Source organism: Macaca thibetana, chromosome 3 (genome assembly GCF_024542745.1).
Source record: "Macaca thibetana thibetana isolate TM-01 chromosome 3, ASM2454274v1, whole genome shotgun sequence".
Taxonomy (NCBI): Eukaryota; Metazoa; Chordata; class Mammalia; order Primates; family Cercopithecidae; genus Macaca; species Macaca thibetana.
The window spans coordinates 118,423,621-118,439,986 of NC_065580.1; the positions used below are offsets into that span (position 1 = coordinate 118,423,621).

The 16,366-nt window shown below is 41.8% G+C and overlaps 1 protein-coding gene across 5 annotated transcripts in view; it reads left to right on the plus strand.

Annotated features, from left to right (window-relative positions):
- ABCA13 (ATP binding cassette subfamily A member 13) overlaps positions 1-16,366 on the plus strand; it is a 504,903-nt gene that overhangs the window by 113,802 nt on the left and 374,735 nt on the right. For all 5 annotated transcript variants that reach the window (XM_050785548.1, XM_050785549.1, XM_050785550.1 and 2 more), the window contains 3 exons: positions 5,793-5,956; positions 7,651-7,730; positions 8,770-8,891. In XM_050785548.1, the coding sequence (XP_050641505.1) occupies positions 5,793-5,956; positions 7,651-7,730; positions 8,770-8,891 (366 nt within the window). The remainder of the gene's footprint in view (positions 1-5,792; positions 5,957-7,650; positions 7,731-8,769; positions 8,892-16,366) is intronic.

The window sequence follows — 16,366 nt, forward strand, 5'->3', positions numbered from 1 at the left end:
GCCAGGCTAATTTTTGTATTTTTAGTAGAGACAGGGTTTCACCATGTAGGCCAGGCTGGTCTCGAACTCCTGACCTCGTGATCTGCCCCCCCGGCCTCCCAAAGTGCTGAGATTACAGGCGTGAGCCACCATGCCTGGCCCCTCACAGACAGACAATTTTTTAGTGGTAAGCGAAGGTTATAATAATAAAATAGTCAAGAGACTCCAGCTTTCAAAGCAACTGACCCAAAGACTGTATTTATAGTTCAAATTGTTATATGATTGTCAACAAGTCTGGCTGGTAACAGTTGAGTTAGTTTTGCTGAAGAGCAGAAGTTCCTGTCTTTAATGACAAAAATAGTATGTTGCTTACCTCAGGATGCAAAGCTTTTAGGATGGGTCTGTGGTTCAAGGGTTTTAAGTATGTGAGACTTTTAGAAATATGAATCTTTTTCAGGCTGTGGGATATGAAGTGCCCAACAGAGGTGGGCCAAGCGCACAATGCCATTTGTTAGTTTTCAGTATCTAAATAATTATTTTAAATATAGGTTTCTCAGTAGCAACATGGAATTCCCATTGAAAGAGAAAGTTTCAGCTGATCAAATTGATATGACAAAAGTTTTGGGGCTGTCAACTCCTTACCCTCTTCCACCCTTTGTTCCAAACAGTAAAAAGCAGCAATAAAGAGATGAATGGGCAGCAGAAATTAAATTTCAGATATGACAGCAAGTGCCCACTGTATCTCTTGGGATAAGCTGAGTTGGAGAATGTGGCTGGAACTTCAGGTTGGGTGGGGGCTTCCTACTGCCTCTTTAGATCTAGACCTTTGGGTCCACCTGTGCACATTTATCCCCTGTTTGCTGATTCCAGGCCTGATCTAGCCAGAGAAGGAGAGTCTGATGGGTGCTGCCTTTTACACATGGTGGTTTTACCAGATCCCAAAAGTATAGCCTGATGAATGTCAATCTCAACCTTTGTCCTAGATGCTTCTCCTTACCTGGAGCCTGGTACACCTGTGCTGAAGAAACTTGGAATTTTTCTTCCAGTAGTCCTTGCTACTGGGGTAGAATGTGCACTTTTCTACTTTATAATCCCTTGTATGTCAAAATTATTATTTTGTGAAATTTAAGAATAACATCCAGAGCAGGAACATTATAATTGCATTGAATGAAAATTAATTTGCATGCAGTTACAAATTATGAACTAGAGGTTCTTTGCTATAAGGGAATACTCCATGGCAGAGCCCTCATGCAATGGGTTTAATTCAATTTATGTTCTCAGGAGCGAGTTGGCCCCTAAGGGGATACTCACCTATATCTATTGTTCTGACCTAGTTGTATCTGTGCATTGGTATGCTACTAAAAGGGATCTCTTTGGAGCAAGAAGAACACTGAGCCTGTGAAATGCTTGGGTGAGAGAATTGGAGAAGGTTTAGAGAACTTCACACTCAGAAAAAAAACAAAAACAAAAACAAAATGCAGAGTGTGAAACTCCAAGGGCTTCTATGCATGTTATTAGAAATGTGCATGTAGCTTGGAGTCTTGAGGCTGGACCTAGACATCTCTCTGCCTTGCAGATGCTCTGCCTGAGTTTGCTGCCATCCTTTTCCTTTCTGCTTTGCTGTGGTTACATTCAGACAACAAATGGGGTCTGTGCACATTAGGGGCAGTGGGTGAGGGAGGAGGCTGTGTCTCCTGCGATAGAGCAGGCAGCGGAAACTTAGGTGAAAAAAGGAAAGAAGTCTGTATCCTTGAGCCCTGCCACACGATAGAAAATGGAGACTGGCTTGAGCTGACCGCTCCCTGTCAGACTCCTTCAGGTGTTACTGACACAATGCAGGGGTTCAGTTGCTTGGCAGGTATCAACCCAATGACCACAACCAAGGAGGATTTAGCAATGAGATTTAAGTAAGGAGAACACCAGGGATGGTTCCCAAAGTAGTGCCTCCGAGCTGGGGACTGGGTTAGGTTTTATCAACATCGTGTAATGAGGATCTGATTGACTGGATCCTGCCCTGGGTGATGCTAGAGTTCAATGCAATTCGATCCTGGATCCTGCCATGTAGTGTCCGCTTCTTAACTCAGTCCCCGCTCCTCAGTCCGAGCACTCCGGTTCCCGCTGTGGTTGCATACTGGTTCATCTGGGCATGCTCGGGTTATGTAACCTGAGGGTCCATGGCAACTGAAAAAAACTCGCAAATTTCTTACGTAAAAGTTGAACCAGATGGGCCGGGTGCGGCTAACATAGCAGACACCACTCCACCTGCCCAGCCCCTCAACCTCCACATGCGGAGTCTCACTCCTCTTCTCCCTGTCTGAGCCAGGCATTGACACAGACTCAGCCTCGCCCAGCCCCACGTCACTCAGCTCCCGGGACTTTCCCCGGGCTCCTCTCGCATCCTTCACCAGCTGTCTCCAATTGCATGCCTGGCTCCTGTGTGTGGCAGAAGGACCCAGACTGTGTTCAGACCCTTTCTCTTCTCAGTCTATGCTCACATGCTAGGTAATCTTATCCAGATTCATTTGCAACCTAAAAATTCCAATTACTTCCTGACAACTTCCAAATTTCCTTCTCCAGCCAATACCTCCCCTGACCTTCATGCTCGTGTGTTCAGTTGCATTCCCTCGCAGATGTTAAACAGGCCCCTCAACTCTACTCATGCAAAAAACAAAAAAAAAACCTCTTCATCTTTCCATGTAATTTTTCCCTCTCCTGGTGTTCTTTCCCTCAGATGCCAGGGACAACAACCCTGGCATACTTGTTTAGTCTTTCTTTCTTTTATTTTTCAGTTAGAAAACTCTCCCTTCTACCTTCCAAATGTTTCCATGATCTGGCCATGTTCCACCCCCTCCACCAGCACCTTTCTGATCCGAACCAGCTCTCCCTTCCTCCTCCCCTTGCCTCGATCCCTAATGCAGTAGCCAGAGTGATCCTTCCAAAACATCATCAGACGGTGTTACTCCTTTGCTGAGAGTGCCCAGTATCTTCCAGTCTTATTTGGAATTAGTGTCTGATTTCTAAGGGAGGCCACTGCTAGGTCCTGCTGTCTGGGGGGCACATCCCTCTCTCTGCCCTCCTAGGCACTCTCTTCTCCACTTCACTGGCTCCTTTGCACCCAGCTCAGAGCCTTTGCACCTGCTGCTCCCTCACCTGCAGTGTGCTTCCCTAATGATGCTAAGAAGTCCTTCCTCTTGCACCTACAGCACGGCCCCAACCCCACCTTATTTTCCTCCAGGTCACCTGTGACATGCTGACCAGTTTGCCCCTATGGCTGTCTGCGGGTAGTGTTCCTGCACTGGAGTGTGAACCTCATGGAGGCAGGAGTTTTGTCTCCTGTGTTCACAACTCTCAGTCCAGCACCTATCTTGGGCCTGGCACTTGGCAGGTGCTCCATAAGTATTTTTTGAATGAATGAATGAATAGTCCTACAAGATTTCTGTTCAAGTTCCACTCCCAAATCGCTTGGGAATAAAAGAAACTTATGAAATGAATGACAATAATAGATGAATTGGAGTCAAGAAGTTGCAGGTTTTGTAATAATCTATTGGCTGGTTTAGTTCCCCCCACAGTGAGATTCTGAGGTTTGGTTGAGGTGGTGGTGACAGTGGCACGAGTGCTCTGATCATGGATTAATGTTCATCAGTTCCTGAGAAGTCTTCACCGCCACTAAATCTACCTCAGCTGTGCCGGGGGCTCCATCTCGGGGCGGCCTCCAGAGCTCAGCTCCCAACCTTGACTTTTCAGCAGTCTTCACATTTCCTTGGAACATATATTTGTTAGCTCCCTTTGGTCCCTTGAATGGTTCATGATTTTTCTTTGCAAGAGAAACTGACAGTGGTTTTGAAAAAAAATTTAAAGTTTTATTTTGACAGAAATATTACCTAAGTGTTGACTTACTCATGATACCTTCCCATAATTGGTGCAACATGGAACTAGGCTTCCAATATCAGTAAGAATAGAGTGATATAAATAAAATGTGATGAAGCAAATAAATTCTGATGATGTAAACTAAAGTATTTATGGTAGAATAGCGGTGTCTAGGGAAAGTGTATAGATTCATGTGTATGTTTATAGACATAGATGTTATATGTTTGTGGTATTTTTCAGGTTGTTTTAAATTTTAAATTACCTGTATTTGTCATTTAATTCCACATATGGTGTTTTGCATTTTGTCAATTAATAGGTATTATTCTAAAGATTTTCTTTTTTGGCAAAATGATTGGTCTTTTAAAAAACTGATTGTTTCCAGGAAGATACTGATAAGATGTCCATGAAATCTCAGAGGTGGGGGCTGGTGATACGGAGGGTGGGGACCTAATTCTAGAGTCTTTCCAGATGTTCCCCAGAGTCTTAGGAGCCTCTCCACCTGCAGCGGGCAGAACAGGAGCCTCCCAGACTGCACTGCTGACCTTCAGAGCAGGGCAAATCCAGTTTTTATCCACCTCACATATGAATAGCCACATATGATTTCTTTTTAATCATTGTGTTTGTGGCTGTGAATTTTGAAAAGCCTAAATTTTCTTTAAAATTTTGTTATTTTCATATTTATTTTTAATAGTATATATTTAAAATGTACAACACAATGTTTAGATAAACACACAAAGTGACATGATTACTACAAACAAACGAGCATATCTGTCATCTCAGAGTTATCTTTGTGTGTCATGCGTGTGTGTTAAGAGCACCTAAAATCTACTTTCTTAGCAAATTTCAGTATGTAATACAATATTGGCAACTATAATTCTCATGCTGTATATTACTTCTCTAGGTGTGCCCATTCTACATAACTGCAACTTTATACCCTTTGACCAACATCTTCATTCCTCCCACGTTCATTCCTGGTAACCACGACTCTATGCTTTGTTTCTATGGGTTTGACTTTTAAAAAGTTTGACTTTACATGTAAATGAGATTGTGTAGTAGTTTTCTTTTTGTGGCTGACTTACATCACTTAGCTTATCTTCTGGGTTCATGCGTGTTGCTGCCAATGGCATAATTTCCTTCTTTTTATGGCTGAATAATATTTTATTGTATATAATGTCACATTTTCTCTATTCATTCATCTCTTTAGAAACATTTTGGCTGATTCTATATCTTGGCTTTTGTGAATAATGTAAATCTCTTTGGGATGTAATTTCATTTTCTTTGGCTTTATACCCAGAAGTGGGATTTCTGGATCATATGGTATTTCTATTTTTAATATTTTGAGAAATCTTCATACTGTTTTCCATAATGGCTGTAGCAATTTACATTTCCACCAACAGGGCACAAGGTTTCCCTTTCCTGCACACCCTCACCAAGTCATTATTTCTTGTGTTTTTGGTAACAGCCATCCTAACAGGTATGAGGTAATAGCTCACTGTGGTTGATTTGCATTTTCCTGATGATTAGTGAAGTTGAGCACCTTTTCTTTCACCTGTTTCCCATCTTTATGTCTTCTTTGGATAACGTCTGTTCAGCTTCTTTGGCCTTTTAAAAAATGGATTTATTTGTTTTTCTGCCATTGAATTGTGTGTGTTCCTAAGAACAGAGCTTCGGGAAGTTAAGAGCCAGGCCATTTGGTGGAGAATTGCATGTTCTCTTTTATATGTTCAAGAACATGCTGTCTTGCCTGGCTGGCTAGCAGCAGAGCCGGGAGTAAAATTTGGGCTTCTGTATTACCACAGCCAAGGGCTCTTTCTCCTACTGTGGAATGCACAGAAGCAACTGACATGATTGTTTGTTCTCTGTGTTTCCTGAGACTAATGATATAAACTAAAATCTTACAAATAAGTATGTGTGTTTCTAACCTATATCATTGCTATGTTTTCTAGGAAATTGAAAAGATATGGTCCTTGCCCAATCAGCTAAATTGTGAAAGTCTTGGCAAGAATCTTTCTAGCACCTTGGAAAGCTTCAAGAACAGCTTGGAAAATGCCACTGACCAGGACTGCACATGCCAGCCGAGGCTGGAGACAGTGCAGCAGCACTTGCACATGTACGCTCTGATATTCTTTCATGCCCTCCCCAGTACTTCCATTCATAGAGAAGATGTCTAGCACTTTTAAAATGTGAATTTCAGACAGTAGTCTGTACAAATACTCTTAATGTACATATTAATATGTATTCTCCAAACATCAAAGTTTTCCATGACAATTTTTGAGTGGTAAAATGTAACAGCAGCATTAATCAGAAGGCTAACTTTATTGGCGACCAAGATATTAGATAAAAGAATGTAATCCACAATGCTTGGTGGCAAATGCCTGTAATCCCATCTAATGGGAGGCTGATGTGGGAGAATCGCTTGAGGCTACGAATTTGAGACCAACCTGGGCAACATAGCAAGACCCTGTCTCTAAAAAGTAAAAGCAACAATAACAAAACAGTTAGCAGGATTTGGTGCAGTGCATTTTTGATCCCAACCACATAGGAGGCTGAGGCAGGAGGGTTACTTGACCCCAGGAGTTTGAGGCTGCAGTGAGCAGTGATTGTGCTACTGCACTTCAGCTTGGCTGACAGATAAAAAGCCTGTCTCATAAATAAATAAATAATTTCGATATGAGCAGGCAAATATTTTTCTTTTCTTTTTCTTTTTTTTTTTTTTTTTTTTGAGACAGAGACTCGCTCTGTCACCCAGGCTGGAGTGCAGTGGTGCTATCTGGGCTCACTGCAAGCTCCGCCTCCTGGGTTCACGCCATTCTCCCTCCTCAGCCTCCTGAGTGACTGGGACTACAGGCCCCACCACCCTGTCTGGCTAATTTTTTTTTTTTTTTTTTTTTTTTTTTTTTTTGAGACGGAGTCTCGCTGTGTCGCCCAGGCTGGAGTGCAGTGGCCAGATCTCAGCTCACTGCAAGCTCTGCCTCCCGGGTTTTTACGCCATTCTCCTGCCTCAGCCTCCCGAGTAGCCGGGATTACAGGCGCCCGCCACCTCGCCCGGCTAGTTTTTTGTATTTTTTAGTAGAGACGGGGTTTCACCGTGTTAGCCAGGATGGTCTCGAACTCCTGACCTCGTGATCCGCCCGTCTCGGCCTCCCAAAGTGCTGGGATTACAGGCTTGAGCCACCGCGCCCGGCCTGTCTGGCTAATTTTGTTTTTGTATTTCTAGTAGAGACGGGGTTTCACCGTGTTAGCCAGGATGGTCTCGATCTCTTGACCTCATGATCTGCCCGCTTCGGCCTCCCAAAGTGCTGGGATTACAGGCGTGAGCCACTGTACCCGGTGGCAAATATTTTTCAAATTACATTCATGTTTGATCAATTTTGCATAGTGTTCTGAAAGTGTAAAGCACCAGAAGGGGAAATAAGGAACTTTGAATTCTGCAAATGACTTTTTCACAGAAAGAATTATGTTCATCTTTCCCTGGCTATCCTAATTTCTCATACGTTCCATGATCTATCCTATCTATTCTTTTCACAGTTGCAAAAAACCATTTATTATGCATCTTCATTCCCCTGGTTCATCTCGCTTGGCAGGAGCTCTGAGAAAGAAATACTGGAGTGTTGGTAGTATTAATGGATATTCACATACAGATGGTGTTGGGAGACATGTGCGTCTAATTGTTGGAGGAACTTTATGGAAATGTGATCTTGTTATCCAGCCCATCTCCTGGGAGCTGAGGCAGTATTATTCATTCCAATATTGTTTCTGATGTTTTATCTTGCCTAATTTAGCTTTAATTTTCTGCTATTTTAGGTTGGCCAAAAGCCTCGAGGAAACTTGGTCATCAGGGAATCCCATCATGACTTTTCTGAGCAATTTCACAGTAACTGAGGGTAAGTATGTGGTTTTCCAAGTTTGCTTGATTAAAAATTAAATTTAGTTTCTCATGCAAATACATTATTAAAATAAAACATACAACAGAAAATTTATGCTATATGTGATACATAATCATTTAGAACTTGGCTGGTCTGATGTATTTGGCATTTATAAAGAAAGTCCTGAAATCCTAGGGTACCATATTGAAGCAGAGGAACAAAGAGAAGCTTCTGTGGTCTGGATTTTGCTCTGGCCTTGCCCCCTTGGACAAGCAGTTGGTGCCTGTGTGTCTCTGTTTCCTTGGCTGTTCACTCTATCAACCCATGAAGTTTCTTGTAGCATCAACATGCCATGTCTGAAGAATTCTGGCAAATACTTAAATGACCCCTCTCGTTAAAAAAGTGAGATGAGTAGATGCATGTATACAAGTGAGTTTCCTATAGCACTTGGTCACTGCTCCCTAAGAAGCAGCTCTTTCTTTTTTTTTTTTTTTTTTAGTCTCACTCTGTCACCCAGGTTAGAGTGCAGTGGCGCGATCTCAGCTCACTGCAACCTCCGCCTCCTGGGTTCAAGCTATTCTCCTGCCTCAGCCTCCTGAGTAACTGGGATTACAGGCATGTGCCACCATGGCCAGCTATTTTTTTTTTGTATTTTTAGTAGAGACAAGGTTTCAACACTTTGGTCAGGTTGGTCTCGAACTCCTGACCTTGTGATCTGCCCACCTCGGCCTCCCAAAGTGCTGGGATTACAGGTATGAGCCACCGCACCCGGCCAGAAGAAGTTCTTTCTAAAATAAATGTTCTTGAAACATTCAGGCCTTAGAGAGAGTAGACCAGTAACCAGAAAATACCACAGAACCTGACATTTTGGTTTATTGTTATACAAATTATTTAAGTTATTCTTGGGGGAGTAAGGTATGACTTTATTTAGTGATTTATGGGTTGAATGGCATGAAAGAAACTATCCTAGCCAGGTTGTAATATCAAATTTTGTTTTTGCAGTCAATAATCTCCTCAGCCTTTATTATACAAATTTCTTATTTTCCTTACTTTGCAGATGTGAAAATAAAAGATTTGATGAAGAATATCACCAAGTTGACTGAGGAGCTTCGCTCTTCCATCCACATCTCAAATGAGACTATCCATAGCATTCTAGAAGCAAATATTTCCCACTCCAAGGTGTGGTGCTGCTTCTTGTCTGTTTTGCTCATCGGAGGAGCCTTAGCCTGCAGTTACTGGCACTGTGTTGTCCTTTCTTCCTTCTTCCCTTCCTCTCCTTTGGCTAGTGGAGTGGTTTGCTGCACGAATGATATAATTGGAGGCAGAAAGGAGACAAAAGAACAAGCAAGGAACCAAAGGGTGTCATTGTCCCATGCCAAAATCTTAGGGTTTTTAATTCCATAATATTTTCTTTATTTGGAGTTAGAACAAAGTTGGTGATTATTTATTCAGTTGATTCCCAGCCCTGACGCAAGACACCTGGGAAGAGTCTCTGCTTGGTTCAGCAGGTGTTGCAAAATTCTTAAAATACCCAAAACCAAAAACAGCTAAAAATATCTAAGAATCGACTATGACTTCCCCTGAGTGGAGAGTGACTGGGCGCAGCCTGACTGTGTGCTACCGTAGTGAATCGCTGTGAAAGCAAATGAGCAATGGCAGGCAGTGTCATCTCCAAGCTGAAAAATGTGATAAAACAATCAAAGAGCTATTGCAACAAACCAAGGAATAAGTAACATCCGGGCTACATGGCGTATGGTTTATCTGTGGAAAAGGGGAACAGGGACATTTCATGTTGTCCACAGCAGATATCACCTGGATCCTTAGCAGGAGATTTTCTGAGACAGCTTTCAGCACTTCTAGTTGGGGTTTTACCTTCCTGTACAGAGAACCTTCCAGAAGTAGTAACCGTGGAGCTGATTCATAAGTGAACATTGCAATTGACCATCAACTGGGCCCCAACACACATTTAATTTCATGTCAGTTCTGGTTAATTGGGGCTTATTGCAAGCTTGACGGGTAGACTAATGAAGAATTAATCTAAATTAAAAAGAGATCAGAAGCTGGGAAACCAAAATTCAAATGACAATGTCACCAAGTTACTTATAATAAGGCACTTAGTATTTATCTTCAAGGAAAAAATGTCGAATTCAGCTTCTTAAACATGCGAGAGCCAAGGAAAGCTGGGGGCAGTGCTGAAATTGTCTCTTCCCTACCTCGCATGATGCCTTGTAGAGAAACAATGAAGATTTTTGGTTTAAAATCTTTAGTTATTGAAACGAGTAACTGGGGAAAGAAACAGTGGCTGGAGTAATTGGAGTAGCTACCTGGGAATGTTTTAAGACCAGGGTCAGATTAGCTAACTTTTGGGGTCCCTTTCAAATTCAGTTTTATGATACTTTTTGGGTTTGGGCTCAACTATTTTTGATGACCACTGCCTGATGAAACAAGTGGCCACTGGGTGTCACTGCTGTTCTATTAAGGGAGGGCTGTGCACAGAGAAGGCGCCTGTGATAATGTGGTATTGTCTTGTGTCGATGGTTTTGCAGTGCTTTTCTTGCATTCTGTGTATCTTTCTCTACCTCCTTGTCAGTATGAATCATTAAGACCGCCTAAACAGCTGGACAGTTAAGTAATTGGGAGGAGTATTTAAAAAGCTGCATTCTTGCATTTCAAATAAGTAATGAGATTATTTGCTTTGACGGTTAAGTATATCCATAAATTCACGTGTATCTACAGATCCTAAGCAAGGAATTCATGTTAGGTTAGGAGGTGACACTTTGGATATTTGTTTTTTCTAGATTGTCAGGTTTTCAGTAGCACCATATTATTTCTAGCATCCTTTTCTTGTCTTTCTTCCTGGGCTTCTCTACCATAGCTTTAGTCAGTTTGCAAATAATCACATCAGATTCTTAGTCCAGGCTGTTGGTGGCCTGCAGGGAATACTTTGCTGTGGTGTTAAAGCCCTGGCAAAATTGCAGAAACCTTCATTCATTCATTTCTTCCTTTATTCACTTAGGATGTTTCTGCATGACAGGAATGGTCCCAAAAATTTGGGCTCAAAGTCTGTGCTCCAAGGGAGCCAATGATCTATGGGGGATGACACAGTAAATATGCAAACAAATGAAGACTGGTGTTAAGAGACCAGAAAGTTCTATCATGCAAATAGAACACAACAATGAGGACAGGTGGTCCCTGGAAGCCTCCCTGAATCAGTGAAGATGGACGTCAGACTGGAATGATGATGAGCATATAATGAGTTATGTGAGAGTCACAAAGCTAGGGACATTCCTATCAAAAGACCAGAGGCAGGAGTGAGCAGAAGGAGGGAAAGGCAGCAGATGAATGGATACCATCTCATTTTTGTTTCCTGCCCTCTTCCCTGGCTGCAGAGAACCTGCCATGGGCACCCACCTATGGGAATTTCCTTTTTCTTGCAGAGCTCCATTCTCTAATGTCAGCATCACCCAATTAAAACCACAAATCACAGGGGTTTGCTGGACACTGGAGCCCATCTAGCCCAGCCTTCTGTCCTGGGCTTGGATCCTGTCCACCTGCCCTGTGAAGCACCCATCCACTTCATGCCGTGTTCCCATGTTTCAGGCACACATTCGAATCAACAATGACTTCCTTCCTTGTGTAGGGCCAAATTTTTATTATTTTAAAATTAACAATGAGGTCAAAGTGTCAGGACCCATATAGATTGAGACAGCAATCAAGTCGGCCTTCTGCCCCTTTATTTTCTGTGCTAAACAATTGGGCAGTGTTCAGAGGACTTTTGCTTGGAAGAGGAATACTTTTTCACAATCCTCAGTGGATTTGTCCTCCCCGCCCCACAAATCTTAAGGAGGAAGGGAGAGGGCTTCCCCTGAAAGTTCCGATCTCTTCTGGGAGGCTCCTTCAAATGGAATGGTATTCTGAATCTGTTTTTCTGTTTCTTTTGAGCAGAAATGATTGAGTTTAGTGAATCTGGTCAAATTTCCTTATCTCACTTGGGGCCGGTCCTGGGGGCTGGTTCTGTTGGTTGCGTCATTAACAGAGCTGCTGGGCACAATTTATGGGGAGGGAGAGATTCCTCTTAGGAGTTTGGAAACATTACACATTGCCTTTGTTTCAATACATGAAGTTTGTTTCCTGAAAAGCTTCAACAGATAGTTCTTGGTGAAACTCATTTCAGAGCAGACACTGGTCAAAATCTGCTTATTCTGGTTTTTTTTTTTTTTTTCTCCTTTCTCTGAAGACAAAAAGTAATTAATGTGTGACTAGAGTTACGGGTTTCTGGGATCACGAGAAGTTTGGCCTGAAGTTTCCTGGAAGACACCGTCTGTTGTGCGCAGCGTCTCATTCTAGAGAGTCCTTCCTATGCCCTAGACTGCTTGTCTGGCTCTGTCACCACATCATGACGTTGGGGTTTATGGTCCTTGTAATCCAGGGTTCCCAGAATGAAATGCACACACCCATCCACCACCATCTCGTTCTCTGGTGCTCTTAGAGTAGGGCTTTTCTCTTCTTTGATTTGTTGTTCTACCAGAGTATTCTCAGTAAATATGGTGGGTTCTCATTAAACATTCACTAAAATGAAGTGAAATTCCAGCTACTCTCCTTCCATTAACTCAGCTAGTGTTTCTTAGGTTTATGAAAGCCACATTACCTTATTTGCTCATTAAGAATCCTGAGAAATGAATATTGTGCTAAGGGCATTTGTGTCTCATTTAACTCCCTCTGAGCAGGGCATTTCTCTTCTTTCACAGATGAATGTGGTGTGGTGGAAGTCACAGCTGGGAGAGGGCCTGAAATCAAACCCAGGTCTTTGAACTTGAACTGTGTTATTCTTCCATCACATGATGTTATTGCTTCAATTTATTATAAATTAATGGTTCTAAGAAAATTACTGCTTGCCGATGGGTTTCCTCTTCTCCTACTTGCACTTACGTAAATATTTTTAAAACTTAATTCCCCAGTTGGCATTGATCTTTGCAAAAATACTTCTTGCTAGTTTTGGCACAATATTTTTTCGTTTTTATTTTTAAAAAGTAAACTTTTATCTTAGGCTTAGGGGTGCATGTGCAGGTTTGTTATACAGGTAAACTAGTGTTGGGGGTTTGTAGTATAGATTATTGCATCACCCAGGTATTAAGCCTAGTATCCAATAATTATTTTTTCTGATTCTCTCCCTCCTTCCAACCTCCATCCTCAAGTAGGCCCCAGTGTGCTTTGTTCCCCTCTTTGTATCCATGTGTTCTCATTATTTAGCTCCAACTTATAAGTGAGAATTTGCGGTATTTGATTTTCTGTTCCTGTGTTAGTTTGCTGAGGATAATGGCCTCTAGCTCCATCCATGTCCCTCCAAAGGACATAACCTTGTTCTTTATATGGCTGCATAGTATTCCATGGTGTACACATACCACATTTTCTTTATCCAGTTTGCGCTTGATGGACATTTAGGTTGGTTTCGTGTCTTTGCTATTGTGAATAGTGTTGCAGTGAACATACATATGCAGGTATCTTTATGGTAGAGTGATTTATATTCCTTTGGGTATACACCCAGTAATGGGTCAAATGGTAGTTCTCTTTTTAGTTCTTTGAGGAATCGCTTCACTGGTTTCCACAATGGTTGAACTAATTTACATTCTCACCAGGAGTGTATAAATATTCCCTTTTCTCTGCAACCTCGCCAGAATCGGTTACTTTTTTGACTTTTTATAATAATCATTCTAATTGATGTGAGATGGTATCTCACTGTGGTTTTGATTTGCATGTCTCTAATGATCAGTATTATTGAGATTTTTTTCATATGCTTGTTGGCTGCATGTATGTTTTCTTCTGAAAAATATCTGTTCATGTCCTTTGCCCACTTTTTAATGAGGCTTTTTTTCTTGTAAAATTTTTTAAGTTCTTTATAGGTTCTGGGTATTACACCTTTGTCAGATGCATAGTTTGCAAAACCTCCCATTCTGTAGATTGTCTGTTTACTCTATTGATAGTTTCTTTTGCTGTGCATAAGCTCTTTAGTTTAATTAGGTCCCATTTTTCAATTTTTGCTTTTCTTGAGATTGCTTCTGGCATCTTCATCATGAACTCTTCGCCCATTCCTATGTCCAGAATAGTATTACCTAGGTTGTCTTCCATGGTTTTTATAGTTTTGGGTTTTACATTTAAATCTTTAACCCATCTTGAGTTGATTTTTGTATAGCATAAGGAAGGAGTCCAATTTAAGTCTTCTGCACATGGCTGGCCAGTCATCTCAGCACCGTTTATCGAAGAGGGAATCCTTTCTCCATTGCTTGTTTTTGTCAGGTGTGTTAAAGATCAGATAGTTACAGTTGTACAGCCTTATTTCTGGACTCTCTATTTTCTGTTAGTTACATTGGTCTATGTGTCTGGTTTTTTTTTTTTTTTTTTTTTTTTTATAACCAATACCATGCTGTTTTGGTTAATTGCATATTCTTTCAAGGTGTTTTTTAATATCAAATTCTGATACTTTAATTTGCAAGTATCATTTTTTCTCTCAACTTCATCAGTCACCAAAAGATGAGAGTATCTTATATTTTCATCCAAGTGGTTAGTGCAGAAAGATTACCATGGCGTAGGAAGGTATCACCTAACACCTATTTATTTGTTTGGGCTCTTAAATCAGTTGCAACAGGTCTGTCTGGGGTGTCTTGGTAAGTTATTAGCCTAATAATTTCATCGTTAAAGGAAAATGACTTTATATTGACATGGCTCGTTGATCATGACTGTATCGACATGGTTTTCAGTAATTTTCTTTTTCTTCAAGGGCTTACACATAATCTTTTTGATAATCCATGATCAGAATTCTTCCAGAATTGACGTTATCGTCTATTAGTAATTTCTAAAGTCTACTTTACAAAATAAAACCTGGATAGTTTTTATTTCCATCATGACTTCTTAAAAACTGTAGATAGTAGAAATGTCACTCTTTCTGAAGGCATGAAGAGGAAACAGGGAGAGAGGGAACTGGAAATGGAGACAGTTCTGGTGGAGAGGGTGGCCGGACAGCGGTCGTGGCCTCACTGAAGAACTACAGCCAGGCTGAATGGTAGTTCTTTTTTTTTTTTTTTTTTTTTTTTTTTTTTTTTTTTTTTTTTTTTTTTTTTTTTTTATTTCAGATGGAGTCTCGCCCTGTCTCCCAGGCTGGAGTGCAGTGGCGCGATCTCGGCTCACTGCAAGCTCCGCCTCCCGGATTTACGCCATTCTCCTGCCTCAGCCTCCCGAGTAGCTGGGACTACAGGCGCCCGCCACCGCGCCCGGCTAATTTTTTGTATTTTTAGTAGAGACAGGGTTTCACCGTGGTCTCGATCTCCTGACCTTGTGATCCGCCCACCTCAGCCTCCCGAAGTGCTGGGATTACAGGCGTGAGCCACCGCGCCCGGCTGAATGGTAGTTCTGCTTTAAGTTCTTTGAGAAATCCCCACACTGCTTTCCACAGTGGCTGAACTAATTTACATTCCCACCAACAGTGTATAAATGTTCCCTTTTTCTACAATCTCACAAACATCTTTTATTTTTTGACTTTTTAATAATAGCCTTTCTGACTGGTGTGAGATAGGATCTCCTTGTGGTTTTGACTTGCATTTCTCTAATGATCAGCGATGGAACAACAGACATGAGGGACTACTAGAGGGGCACTACTAGATGGGGAGGATGGAAGGGGGAAAACGGGTTGAAAAACCACCTATTGGGCACAATGCTCACTACCTGAGTGATGTGATGGTTCACACACCAAACCTCAGCAACACACAACTTACACATGTAACAAACCTGCAAGTACCCCATAAACCTAAAATAAAAATTGAGAAAACAAGGAACTGCAGCCAGATGATGCCTGCCTCACTGGGCAAGGACACCATTGGCACCTAGAGGCCAGCTGCCAGGGTGTTTATCCACAGAGCTTTTAGGCATCCTGTTTTACCCTTCCAGTGTGAAGATGGTTCTCTTTAGGAATATGAAAACCCAGAAGGAATTAATTAGTTCTCTTAAGTGTAGTCATCATCCTTAACAATAAACCCACTTAATTCTTATTCATCTTTTCCCTTTAATATCCTGTAAGTCAAAACTGTGCTTTTGCTAGTAGTGACTGATAGGCTTCTTAGTAGTAATGTCATTTTTGAGCACTTATATACACTACCCCTGAGCTGAATGCTTTACATCTCATTTAATTCTCCTAACAACCCTTTGGAGTCCTTTGTCTTTTATTGTCATCCCTAGTAGTATAGACAAAGAAACTGAAGCTTGTAGACGTTAAGCAGCTTTTAGGAAGTCAGATAGTAAGAGCTGGAGTCAGGATCCACCACCTTGCCACAGTGTGGCTTCAGTCCTTGTGGACAGGTTCTCGCAGCCTTCTCCTGCCCTCCGATGCTCATCTCTTGTACTTGCCTCATTATCCCGTGAGCAGCTCTGAGCTCGAATGGGTCTCCAATGACAGAGAAGCCACACTGCTCCTCTCTGAAGTGTGTACGGTCTATTTTTAAATACCTGCCCTCCTTTCATTTTCTTGTCTTACAAATTCTAACTTGGCAGAATCTCTCTCCCCATCATCTCCAGTTCCCTCAAATCACTGTCTGTGTTTCCTTTCTGGTCACAGCTGGGCTGAGGGCAGCCTTTCCTCCCATGCTTTCCCAACCGCTGAGTCTACA